Source organism: Ornithorhynchus anatinus, chromosome 3 (assembly GCF_004115215.2).
Source record: "Ornithorhynchus anatinus isolate Pmale09 chromosome 3, mOrnAna1.pri.v4, whole genome shotgun sequence".
In the NCBI taxonomy this organism is placed as follows: Eukaryota; Metazoa; Chordata; class Mammalia; order Monotremata; family Ornithorhynchidae; genus Ornithorhynchus; species Ornithorhynchus anatinus.
Window position 1 is genome coordinate 30,184,626 of NC_041730.1, and position 13,721 is coordinate 30,198,346.

General features: G+C 40.5%; 1 protein-coding gene across 1 annotated transcript in view; it reads right to left on the minus strand.

The window, feature by feature from the left end:
- PDHX (pyruvate dehydrogenase complex component X) overlaps positions 1-13,721 on the minus strand; it is a 67,468-nt gene that overhangs the window by 39,105 nt on the left and 14,642 nt on the right. Inside the window, exons 2-3 of the mRNA XM_029060086.2 lie at positions 8,876-8,953; positions 1,532-1,632 (exon numbers count right to left, since the gene is read on the minus strand). Coding sequence (XP_028915919.1) covers positions 1,532-1,632; positions 8,876-8,953 — 179 coding nt within the window. The remainder of the gene's footprint in view (positions 1-1,531; positions 1,633-8,875; positions 8,954-13,721) is intronic.

Consider the following 13,721-nt stretch of genomic DNA (forward strand, 5'->3'; position numbering starts at 1 on the left):
TCTGATGAGAACACCACTGGCAGAGACCTGAGAGTGCAAGTGGCACTGAGCAAACCATTAGCATTTTAATCAATTCCTCCATGAGGCTTTTGATCCCAAAGTCTTTTTTTTTCTTTTTTTTTCCACAGTAGCTATTGAGTGCTTACTACATTCCAGGAAGTGTATTAAGTGCTGCAGTAGATATAAGCTAATCAGATTGGACACAGTCCATGTCCCACATGGGGCTCACAGTCTTACTCCGCATTTTACAGATGAGGTACCTGAGGCATAGAAGTAAAGTGACTTGTCCAAGGTCACACAGCAGGCAACTGGCAGCATCAAGATTAAAACCGCAGGTACTTCTGACTCTCAGGCCCGTGCTCTATCTACTAGGCTACCCGCTTCTTCTTGGGATTGAACTGATCTTTGGCTAAGGAGAGAGACTACATCAAAACTCTGATCTTAATCTAAGGTTTAGAAAACACCACTTACATGCCACTCATTTTCAGACTAAAAATTAGTCCCCTTTTTATTCAAATAAAGATACAGTAAGGGACAGATCTGTCTTTGAAAGTTTTGATTCTATTTTTTTTTGACTCTTGAGGGGTTAACTTGGCTTTAAAAAGAGAAACAAATTTATTGGGATCATTAGTATTGTTATATCTTTCACTTATATTTTCATTTTACCATACACATGTATTGTACCCTTTAAAAGTCTTGGTATAAGCACCAACTAAAGTCCATTTCACCTTAATTTTTACACCTGCAGAAACTGCTATATTTTTAGAACAGATTTTTCCCATCTTGCATTAGAAGAAAATAAAGTTCTAAACAATGGGATATACTTTATATAACCTAAGGAGTCATCTGCAGTGACTCTTTGGATTACAAATGCCCACTCAATTATTCCATTGTATAAACACTATTTCAAATAGAAAACCTTCAGGAACAAGAGTGATTCTTAGTTATTAATATAGGGGATCGATTAAACAATAAAAGCACCGATCAGCATCAAACTAGGCTTGCCTAAGGGCTACCAAAGATAGGAGAAACCAATAATAGAGAACCACCTATTCCTGATCCTTAATTCCCTTTAAGCACTCTAAACTCACCTAGCTTCTCCCAAACCCCAAAACTCATAGCAATTGTACTACATTTAAGGCATTTTCTAAATTTTATTCTTGAATATTACAAACTTAGCACTTGACTAATACTTCCTCAACATGGACCGCCTCATATTTTATCAGTATTAATTTTAATAATTATGAAAATAGCATTTAAGTGCTTAATGGGCATTAAGCACTCTACTAAGAGCTGGGGTACAAGATAATCAGGTCATACTTCTTCATTCTAGTCTCTAAGAACTCAATAAGCACTACTGATGATGGTGACTCTTTGCTTAATTAGTTGCAATTTAGAAACTGGCAGTTTCAAAATGCTAATGAATGCCTATAAATAGAGAAGTAAAAAACACAAGTTGTCATAAGTGTACCAATGTAACTGGAGTGTACACAATATACAACTTCAAGTTAATACATAAATTTATTCTTACCATTATTTTAGCCAAAGTGCCATCGTCACTTGAATCCAAGGTAACCACGGCTTTGTCTGTTTCAATTTCACATAATGCATCTCCAGCAGTCACGGTTTCACCTAGAAAATACACACGGCTGTTTAAAATGAGGCCTGAAACATAGCATCCTCAGAAACTGTTTCTACATATGTAGATCCTCAACAATGGAGTCATATTCTCACTTGTCTCCCCAGTCTGCGGATCAGTGGCAAACCCTAGGGCAAAAACTTGGATAATGCAATAACACCTTTAAAAATACAAAAACTTATTAAAAACAATTTTCATAGAGAACAGGCAAAAAATTCCAGGTAGGTCAATCTGTTAGAGACTGAATACATTTCTACTAGAATCAATTGTGCTAATTGTAAGTAAGGTCTCTGAGGGCAGAGAATGTGTCTACCGACTCGGACTTATTATACTTGCCCAAGCACTTAGTATAATGTTCTGCACACAGTAAGCACTCAATAAATAGCATATCTGAACACTTTGGGAATGTCTGCGCTATTTAAATTACTTGTATTTGTCAAAGAAATGAAGGGTTGAAGTTAGAGAAATATTTTTGATTGGATGATGCTTTCTTACCTAATTTAGAATTCTACCAACCCTACAAAATCTAGAGTAGGTAGGAGCCCAAGGGGACCAATAGAGAGCTACTGGTTTTGTTGTTGCTTTGTCGCTTTTGTTTTTTGAATCCCCATTGTTTCTTTCCATGGAGCTTAGTTATCAGTTCCCTTCTTTAGACTGCAAGCCCTGTAGATTGGGGCCATGTCTAAATTCTTATCTTTGCACCTTTCCACTGCCCAAGCACATTGCAAGTGCTTACCAAAAGATATAATGTTTAACCCTGCATTTTACTTTTTTAGATATTCCTCAGATATTTGAACTATTTCCCCTTGTTATACAGTTCATAAAAATAACTGCTCCATCTTGTTTTTGTACCAAGAAAATTAAATGATTTTCATCTTTCACAAATAGTGAAAGAACAACTTAGCATTTTAGAGAGAAGAAATACATTGTTTTGGATTATGCCACTTTATGAGAGTAGCATGGTGCAGTGGATAGATAGTGGATAGTGCCTGGGAGTCAGAAGGTATAGGTTCTAATCCCGATTCTGCCACTTGTCTGCTGTGTGACCTTGGACAAGTCAATTAACTTCTCTGTGCCTCAGTTACTTCACCTGTAAAATGGGGATTGCGACATTGAGCCCCACATGGGACAGGAACTATGTACAGAGACTATGTCCAACTCAATTTGCTTGGGTCCAGCCCAGCATTTAGTACAGTGACAAATACCAAATTATTATCATTGAAACATCTTGCAAATAAATCAGTTTCACAAGAGGAAATAAAAAATTAGGATTTCTCTCTCTACATATAACTGTTCCTGCACAACATGTCCTTATAAATATAATTCCTAGACATTTAGAACCTTTTTTTTAAAAAAAAAAAGAAATTAATTTCAATTTCTTTGAGGAGAAAAGATAAAATGAAAAATAAATTTAAAACAAAAAGTACTCTTGGTAAGCTATTATCCAAAACATTATCTTATTTTCTTTGGTTTCTAACATTTGCTTTGTGAAGTTCTTAAACACTGGAAAAATGTATCTGTCTTCTTTGCAAGTGGTACAAACATACCTTGGCTTAAAATCCTAGAAATATAAAAGAAATGAAAAGTAAAGAAATATTTATTATTGTTTTGGTGGCCCTTGCTTAGGAACTATATCAGTTCAGAAGCTCCTCAACTCATTGGGCATGAATTCTTCAAAAAGAGAAATGATGCTTTGTTGACACAAATCACAATGCCAAACCTTTTTTTAAAATTTTAAAATAAGCAGACAAGCTAATGTACAGAACCTCGTTGGTTTGGAGGATTAGCAACATGACACTGCAATGATAATATCTTCAGAGAAGCACAAATTGCTTTTAAAGCAGGGGATTTAAAAGACTTGTAGAAGGTCACGTTGAGTTGTCGATGGTGGAGAAGAAAAAAAAACACCTCAATCTTGTGCTTTGACAATCCTGCTGCCTTGCCCTTTTAAAATGTCAATATGAATTTTAGCCTGCAGCTCGTTGTGGGCAGGGAATGTATCTGTTAACTCTGTCATTCTGTATTCTCCAGAGCGCTTAGTACAGCACACAATAAGTGCTTAATAAATAACACTAATAGATATCTACTGTGCTACTGAATGCTTTTGCAAGACCTTTTTAAAACAATATATCAAGGTACAATTTCTAGGGTTGTTTTTTTTAAAACCTATAAATTGTTTGTTTTTTTTAAAACAACAAACTCCCATTCAGGTTTGTAATTAGTTGCAAAGTCTGTTGAGAAACCCAGATAGGAATGTGTTAAAGGGACAAGATCCCTAAGGATAGCATGTTAGGTACTTCTAAGAACAATGCTTTACCATTACTTCTGCTATCTCCATTCTTTTAAACTACTTTGTTCACAGGTCAAAAAACTTAAAGGAAGCACGACAGTCAAAAAACACTTTCAACCAGCAGAGGCAGGGGAAGTAAGAAAACTGTTAAATGCATGATCCCATTTTAGTACAATAAAGTTATTTATTTATATTTATGTATTTTTCAAATCCTCTAGACTGTTAACAGGGAACATGACTGTTAAGTCTGTTGTGTTGAACTTTCCCAAGGGCTTAGTACAGTGCTCTGCCCATACTGTGCACTCAATAAATACCACTGATAGATTGAGTGATTAAAGAATAAATGAAAGTTGGATTTTCGGAATAGAACAATGGCCACAGCAACTGGAACAACACTCTACCGACCCCTGGTGGTTTTGCCTTAAAAACATGCAAAATCAATTTCATAAATCTTTTGGTTTTTTGGAAAAATAGCTAACTATGAAAGGACAGCTGCCACTCAAACCTCATCCTTCTCCTTATTCTTTTCTAAAGTACTGAGAAGCAGTATGGCCTAGTGGATAGAGGACAGGCCTGGGAGTCAAAAGGACCTGGGTTCTAATCCTGCCCCTGCCACTTATCTGCTGTGTGACCTTGGGCAAGTCACTTAACTTCTCTGTGCTTCGGTTCACTCATCTGTAAAATGGGGATTAAGACTGGGAGCTCCACATGGGACATGGACTGTGTCCAACCTGATCACCTTGTCTCTACCCCAGCACTTAGAACAGTGCCTGGCACACAGTAAGTGCTTACAAATACCTTTTTAAAAAAAGGGCATTATAGAAAAATAGCATCAACAAATTAAGTCAGTCAGGCTTCCCTTTTCAATTCTTCCCTTGTTGTGATTTAACTATTAGAAATTGGTTTGCTCCACGCCGACATTTGAATGAATGCCAAGAAGAAAGGAAGGAACCTTACGGCCTGAGGTTAACACAAATACTGAACATCTTTTACTCCACCGCTCCAGGCTAAAATTGTACTAACTTCTCAAAGGCTGTCAGGGAAATCATCTTAGCAAGGTGATAGGTTGGGCATTGAGGGAAAAGCTGATCTAGTGCTGCACAGAACATATAGCTGTTGTTTTACCAAATTGCAAAGAAACCAGAGGGGCAGAATCCGTAGGAAAAGATGGTGAAATCTGCATCACTTGCTGATGACTGCTAGGACTACAGAGAAGGTGAGAGGGGACAGAAATTTCTCATGGAAGAGTAATCCCCAAGTGTTTCACAACACAGTAGCTGAACTGCAACACTTTAATTTCTTTCAAGTATATGAAGTCTTTCTTCATAGAAACTCAAAGCACTTCACATACATTGGAAGTAAATAACATTCTTATAGACTTGCAGTTCAAGAAGGATTGTGGAAACATCTGATCTACTTTAAGGTGAAAGGTCTGGCTACAAGAGAAAGTCCTTAGCTTACTATTCAAATAGAAGGCAATAGTCAGGAGACTAATTTTAACACCTTAGTATTTGCTCTTAAAACAGCATGATCTAGCGCCTTTCAAATGTTTTCACCACTACCTTCCTGGCTTACTAATTTTACAAAAGAGTCTCTAAAAGCTACTTGAGACTTTTTTTAAGTGTTTGATAAGCAGCAGGAACCAAAATAACTTTCTTCAAAGCTTTATATAATGCTAATCCGAAAAAAATTATCAAAAATCTTTCACTGAAAGATTTAGGAGAAACTGAAGAACCGTTACACGTAAGAGAACTCCATTTTTACAGTAGATTTTTAATACTCTGCAAAGAGCAAACCACACTTACTGAAAGTGGTTAGCAAAAGGAGTAGGAGTAACACAGAAACAATAATTTCAATTTTGTCTTTTTGTGTCAGCCTCATTATCAATTTTAATCCTGGGTTCTAAAATCACAATTCTACTAGTATAATTCTACTGGTACAAAAGTAACACATCATATGCCCCCTGCTTTGCTTTCATTGACATCTTTGGTTTAGCTCTGCTTTAGTTTGATATCTAATTTTTCATTCTCTTATGGCATGTATGTGAATTAAATATGGGATTTTACACTTGTGAGTCAACTTTAATAATAATAAAGTTCTCAGAGCAGTAATAATTGGAAATCTGCACTCTTCATCTTCCCTCCCATTTCTTCCTTTCTACCTAACTTTCCCATCACTCTTGAAAACACCACCACCCTGTAGTTGCAAGATTGAAACCTTGACATTAACCTCAACTACTGCTGGTTCCTTCTCCACAATATTTCCAAAGTCCACCACTTCTCTCTATCCAAACAGTCACAAGACTGGTCCAGACCCATGTCATACCACGGTTTGACTGCTGTATCAGCTTTCTTGAAGGTCTCCCTGTTTCATCTCTCTCCTCTCTGGTCCATACTTCACTCTACTGCCCAGATCATTTTTTTATGGTATTTGTTAAGCACTACTCTGTGCCACACACTGTTCTAAGCGCCGGCGTTGACACAAGTTAATCAGATTGGACCCAGTTCACATCCCATATGGGGCTCAGTCTTAATTCCCATCTTATGGATAGGGTAACTGAGGCCCAGAGAAGTGAAGTGACTTTCCCAGGGTCACACAACAGACATGTGGAAGAGCCAAGATTAAGACCCAGGGGCTTCTGATTTGCAGGCCTGTGTTCTAACTACTAGGCCATGCTGCTTCTCTAAGGCATTGTTTTATCCAATAGGCCAAGCTGTTTCTTTAATATATTCTTTTAGTTTTCTGAAATATTGTTCTGTGCACGCCTCCCCACTCCTCAAAAGCCTCCAATGGTTTCCCAATCCTCTCCACATCAGGCGGAAACTTCTGACCACCAGTTTTAGGGAACTCATTCAGTTCTCTCCCTTACACTCTTAGCACTTTCTCAACACTATTTCCATGGAATCAATTATGACTGCTAACCATTAAGCATTGTTTTCAGCCTCATTTTCAATCAAAAAAAAAAGGGCTGGCAATCACTTCCTTTTGTTGTATCATTTCCCAAATCATGATTCCTGTACTCCCCCAGCTGCTTAGCACAGTGCTGGACACACTTTAGCGCTCAACAAATGCCAATGATAGGTGCAGCTTAATTGATGGGTGCTACCGAGGACTTCTTGGGACTCCATCTTCGTTTCTTTACCCTCCTGCTAGCACTGCTGTCTTTGGGGCCCTAAATGAAGCAGTCTAGGAAACAGTGAGATGAGAAAACAGGGAAGAGAACCTCAAAAAATCCCCAAATGCCATCTGTCAATAGAGTGAATTCCTTGGCATGAACCCCATGTAGGTCAAATAATAGTTCACTGTTCCACAAACATTCCCCCTTTCTGCATGGATGTCACTCCGCAAAATATATTCTAGGAAACGAGAATTAGCATTGACTCACATAGATTTGGGTCAGAAATGGATATTTCAAGCAAAAACTCTCAAAAAAAATACCCATGTCCCATGATGCCTTAGCCACTGAACAGTAGAGTTTTGTAGGACCCTGACCAGAATGTGAGAGGCCAAAAGTAGGAATCAGAAACAACTGGTGAGCGACAGCTGTACTTATCAGTATGTAAACTATTTTTTTCCAGTGGGCTTTCCTTGCAAGAGGTAAAGCAAGGCCCATGACAAGAAAGAAATTTCAGGAGAATGCTATGCTAGCCGACACATCTGGAAAATTCTCCTTAAAAAGCAATATGCTCTATTTTAATACATGAAAATGGAATAAGTTTTAACTTTTAAGGCCATAAATCTTACCGGTCCCTAAAATACTTGTCCCATGAATTATCTACCAGAGGACAGCAAGGAGGAGGAAAAAAAGAGAGAGTTAAATGTAGGCCCAGAGTGACTTCTTGTGTGATATTTAATTAACTCTTGGAGTTTGGGGAAATGAATCTTTCTATAATCATCCCCCAAAAAGTTGTTCCATGCCTGAACTGTCATTTCAGAACAGAGGATACAATTAGTCCTGCATACCTTAGGCAAAAATAGCCCATGTTCTGTAATGTACCAGAAAGTAACGTTTAAAAAAAAATTCAATGAACTCAGTTATTTATAACAGAGAAACCTTCTTCACAACATTACCAGAGACTATACCTGCCACAGAGTTGCCTGCTCTCCTTGGGCAGTGGGCAGTTGGCTCTTGCCCCCTGGCTACTAGGAACGGCTGAACTGCCCTGCTGAAACCCCTTCACCTTCTCTCCCCCAGCTAACCAGTAGTGCTTTAGGGGTTGAGCGGTGTCTTCTTCCCCATCGACCTGCTCCACCTCAATAAATCTTAGGTGGCTCCTCAAGCCAACAGGCTGGAGGGTCAGGAAAATAAGTGCTGAAAATTCAATAGTATTTATTGAGTGCTTACTATGTGCAGAGCACTGTACTAAGCGCTTGGGATGAACAAGTCGGCAACAGATAGAGACAGTCCCTGCCGTTTGACGGGCTTACAGTCAGCACATGTATTACAAAACGTTGATATTTATAAATAGGGTTGTAGACCATCTGTAATTGTCACCCATGCATTCCTTCCTGGCATTTAGTATAATGATTTGCATGCAGTAATGCTTAACCAATACTATTATTATAAATTACTAGAACTACTACGAGGCACCATTTGAATAACTCAACTGCACCCTCTAGTGCCCCACACAATTCCAATTCCATTTAGCCTAAGTTTCTCAAACACAATGAGAAGACAATCTCTTTCCCTGAAATCACATTTTTTTGAGTCTTTTCTTGTAGAAAAAAATCTGAAATCATATTCTTCTCCAAACAAGACACTGGAAAAACACAAAATAAGTATGTTTGGCAGTATACTATTGAAAAGTCTTACTTGTAGAACCTTGCATGAGGGTCAGGCATCCAATTCAGTTCACTATCCAAAATACAGTTTATTAAAATTATCTGTTTCATTTTTTTCTCTAATTAAATAACAAGGACACAAAAGAACTTAAAGATATGCTTACCTTCCTTTTTTAGCCACTTCACAACATTCCCTTCTTCCATTGTAGGAGACAGTGAAGGCATTAATATTTTGATAGTAGCTGTAAAACAAAATATGGAAATTACCAATTAAATATTTCAATTCTTGTTAGGCTTATCTAAATTTGTTCAATCAAACTGACTTTAAGGTTCCTGTAACTCAAAAGAGTTTAACCTGGGATTAAGAGAGAGAGAATCTGCAAATTTTAAAAGAAAGGAACTAAAGCAATCCCTGGATTAATGCAGCACCGTTTAACGGAAATACCATCGAACTGGAAGTCAAGAAACTGCGGTTATAATAATAACAATAATAATAACAATAATAATATTGGTATTTGTTAAACGTTTACTATGTGCCAAGCATTGTTCTAAGCACTGGAGTAGATACAAGGTAATCAGGTTGTCCCACATGGGAATCACAGTCTTAATTTCCATTTTACAGATGAGGTAACTCGGGCACAGAGAAGTTAAGTGTCTTGTTCAAAGTCACACAGCAGACAAGTGGAGGAGCCAGGATTAGAACCCATGACCTCTGACTCCCAAGCCCGTGCTCTTTCCACGGAGCCACACTGCTTCTAATCCCTCAGCCACTGTGACATCTTGGGCAAGTCACTTTTTATTTGTATATTCATTCATTCAATAGTATTTATTGAGTGCTTACTATGTGCAGAGCACTGTACTAAGCACTTGGAATGTACAAATCAGCAACAGATACAGTCCCTGCCCACTGACAGGCTTACAGTCTAATTGGGGGAGACAAACAGACAAAAACAATAGCAATAAGTAGAATCAAGGGGATGAACATCTCATTAAAACAATAGCAATAAACAGAATCAAGGTGATGTACATCTCATTAACAAAATAAATGGGCTAATGAAAATATAAACAATTGAATGAATGAGCACAGTGCTGAGGGGAAGGGAGAGGGGGAGGAGCAGAGGGAAGGGGGGGAAAAGAGGGCTTAGCTGAGGGGAGGTGAAGGGGAGGTAGATGGGGAGCAGTGGGAGCAGAGGGAAAAGGGGGAGCTCAGTCTGGAAAGGCCTCTTGGAGGAGGTGAGCTCTAAGTAGGGTTTTGAAGAGGGGAAAAGAATTCGTTTGGCAGAGGTGAGGAGGGAGGGCGTTCCAGGACAGCGGGAGGACGTGGCCCAGGGGTCGACTGCGGGATAGGTGAGAACGGGGCCATTACCCTATTTATTTTGTTAATGAAATGTAATAATAATAATAATGTTGGTATTTGTTAAGCGCTTACTATGTGCCGAGCACTGTTCTAAGCGCTGGGGTAGACATAGGGGAATCAGGTTGTCCCACGTGGGGCTCACAGTCTTAATCCCCATTTTACAGATGAGGGAACTGAGGCACAGAGAAGTTAAGTGACTTGCCCACAGTCACACAGCCGACAAGTGGCAGAGCTGGGATTCGAACTCATGAGCCCTGACTCCAAAGCCCGTGCTCTTTCCACTGAGCCACGCTGCTTCTCCATTGTACATGCTTCTCCATGCTTCTCCAATGTACATTGCCTTGATTCTATTTAGTTGCCATTGTTTTTACGAGATGTTCTTCCCCTTGACTCTATTTATTGCCATTGTTCTTGTCTGACTGTAAGCCCGTCAAACGGCAGGGACTGTCTCTATCTGTTGCCGACTTGTTCATTCCAAGCGCTTAATAAAGTGCTCTGCACATAGTAAGCACTCAATAAATACTATTGAATGAATGAATGAATGGGCGGCAGAGGAGTGGCGAGTGCAGGGTGGGTAGCAGAAAGAGAGAAGGGAGGAGAGGTAGGAGAGGGCAAGGTGATGGAGAGCCTTGAAGCCTAGAGTGAGAAGTTTTTGTTTCGTGCAGAGGTTTATAGGCAACCACCGGAGGTTTTTAAGAAGGGGAGTGACATGCCCAGAGCGTTTCTGCAGGAAGATGAACCGGGCAGCTGAATGAAGAATAGACTGTAGCGGGGAGAGACAGGAGGAAGGGGGATCGGAGAGGAGGCTGACACAATAGTCCAGTTGGGATATTATGAGAGCCTGTAACAGTAAGACGGCTGTTTGGGTGGAGAGAAAAGGGCGGATCTTGGCGATATTTTAAAGGTGAGACCGGCAGGTTTTGGTGATGGATTGGATGTGTATGGTGAACAAGCGAGCCGAGTCACAGATGACACCGAGGTTGCGGGCTTGAGAGACAGGAAAGATGGTGGTGCTATCCACTGTGATAGGGAAGTCAGGAAGAGGACAGGGCTTGGGAGGGAAGATGAGGAGCTCTGTTTTGGCCATGTTGAGTTTTAGGTGGTGGGCAGACATCCAGGTAGAGATGTCTTGGAGGCAGGAGGAGATACGAGCCTGAAGGGAGGGGGAGAGGACAGGGGCAGAGATGTAGATCTGTGTGTCATCTGCATAGAAATGATAGTTGAAGCCGTGAGAGCGGATGAGTTCACCGAGGGAATGAGTGTAGATGGAGAACAGAAGAGGGCCAAGAACTGACCCTTGAGGAACTCCAACAGTTAGAAGATGGAGGGGGAGGAGGATCCTGTGAAGAAGACCGAGAATGACCGGCCAGAGAGATAAGAGGAGAATCAGGAGAGGACGGAGTCTGTGAAGCCAAGGTGAGATAAGGTGTGGAGGAGAAGGGGATGGTCAACAGTGTCAAAGGCAGCTGAAAGGTCAAGGAGGATTAGGACAGAGTAGGAGCCATTGGATTTGGCAAGAAGGAAGTCGTTTATTATGTGCCAGGCACTGTTCTAAGCGCTGGGGTGGATACAAGCTCATGTCCACGTCTCACATGAAGCTCACAGTCTTAATCCCAATTTATAGATGCGATAGCTAAGGCACAGAGAAGTGAAGTGCCTTGTCCAAGGCCACACAGCAGCCAAGTGGCACAGCAGAATTAGAACCCAGGTCCTTTTGGCTCCCAAGCCCGTGCTCTGTCCAGTAGGCTACTCTGCTTCCCAGAAATTAAGCAGCTTGCCCAAGGTCACACAGCAGGCAAGTGGGTTAATCTCTCAGTTTCTGCTTCCTCAGGTATAAAAACAGAAACAAGATACCTGCTCTCCCAACCTCTTGGATTGTAAATTCTGGGCGCAACAGGCATTATACAGTAACATGTTCATTCACTTATCAAAAACCTTTCATGGTTAATCACTCCCCTCCAGAATTAAGACAATTAGCTTCAAGACAATCAAACGGTTCTCTCCCTTACTTTATCCACTCTCTCCTCCCCCTATACCTAATCAATGGTATTTATTGAGCACTTACTGTGGGCAAAGCACTGCACTAAGCAGTTGAGAGAGGACAAAGCTCTAAAAGGAGTTTACAGTCTACAGTCTATACCAGTCGAAAGTATGAGTATACTGAGTACCTATTGTGTACAGGGCACTGTATTAAGCAGTCAGAAAAGTAGGATCAATAAAACAATATCACCGCACACAATTTTACAATCAATCATATTTACTGAGCAATTACTGGTGCAGTGCACCGAACTAAGCGCTTGGGAGAGCACAATATAAGAGAGCTGGAAGACACGCTCTCTGCCCACAACACAATCCGGTGAGGACAAAAAATACTAAAATAATTTACAGGTAAGAAAGAGAAGAAACAGAATATATTAACGAATGGCTGGTGCAAAATGCTGGAGTTGCAGTTGGGGGAATAAAACAAACCAAGAAGAGGAATTAATCAAGGAAGGACTCTGGAAGGAGATTACATTTCAGAAGGGTTTTGAAGATGAGGAGGGAAACCTGTGGTTTGACAGACACTAAGAGGGAGGAAGGTTCAGAAACGAAGAAGGAAAGGCATGAGCAAGAGATCAGAGGCAGGAGGGATGAGACTGAGCCTAGTGAATCTGCGCTGAGGTATTGTAGGACAAGAAAAATAAATTAGTGGGACAGCAGTTTATTGAGTGCCTTAAAACTGCCGATCAGGAGTTTCTGCTGGAAGCAGAGAGAAATGGGTAACTATCTGAGGTTCATGAGAAACTGGGAGATATATGAACAGCATCATTTGAAGTATGGACTGGAGAAGGAAAAGGCTGGAGGGTGAAAGGTCAGTAATGATACTGATGCAGTAGTCAAGCCAGGATTTGAGAAGTTCCTGATTCAGCATGGTGGCTGTATGGATAGAGAGGAAGGGTGAATTACGGAAGTGTTGTAGAGAAAAAACCAACTGGCTTCAATGACAAACTGAATATGGGAATTGAAAGAGAGAACAGAACCAGGGATATTATAAAGGCTGCAGGTTTCAGAGACAAAAAGGAGAGTGTGATTAACTGTGATGGGAAAGCTTGGTACAGATATGGGCTGGGAAGATGAGGAATTCAGGTTTAGACATACTGAACTTGAGGTGTCAGTGGGCATCCATAAAGACACGTCCTGGAAGCAAGAGAATACATGACACGGTAGTGGCAGTGAGAGGTCACGACTAGCAAAGTAGCAAAGTCGTAACTTCAACCACTTGCATGGAGGTTGAAGTTAAAAGCCGTGGGTACGGATGCGCTCTCTGAGGGAGCGAATGTACACGCGGAGTTCTGAGGGAAACCCACACTTGGCATATCAGAAGCCAAGGAAGGTCTTGTGAGACAGACTGAGCAGCAGCTAGAGAGGTAGGAGAACCAGGACCGAGGAAGCAGCATGGCCTAGTGGATAGAGCACAGGCTTGAAAGTCAGAAGGACCTGGGTTCTAATCCCTGCTCTGCTACTTGTCTATCGTGTGACCTTGGGCAAGTCACTTATCTTCTCTATGGCTCAATTATCTCATCTGAAAAATGGGGATTAAGACTATGAGCCCCATGTGGGACAGAGATTCTGTCCAATCTGATTAGCTTGTATCTACCCAGCACTTAAAACAG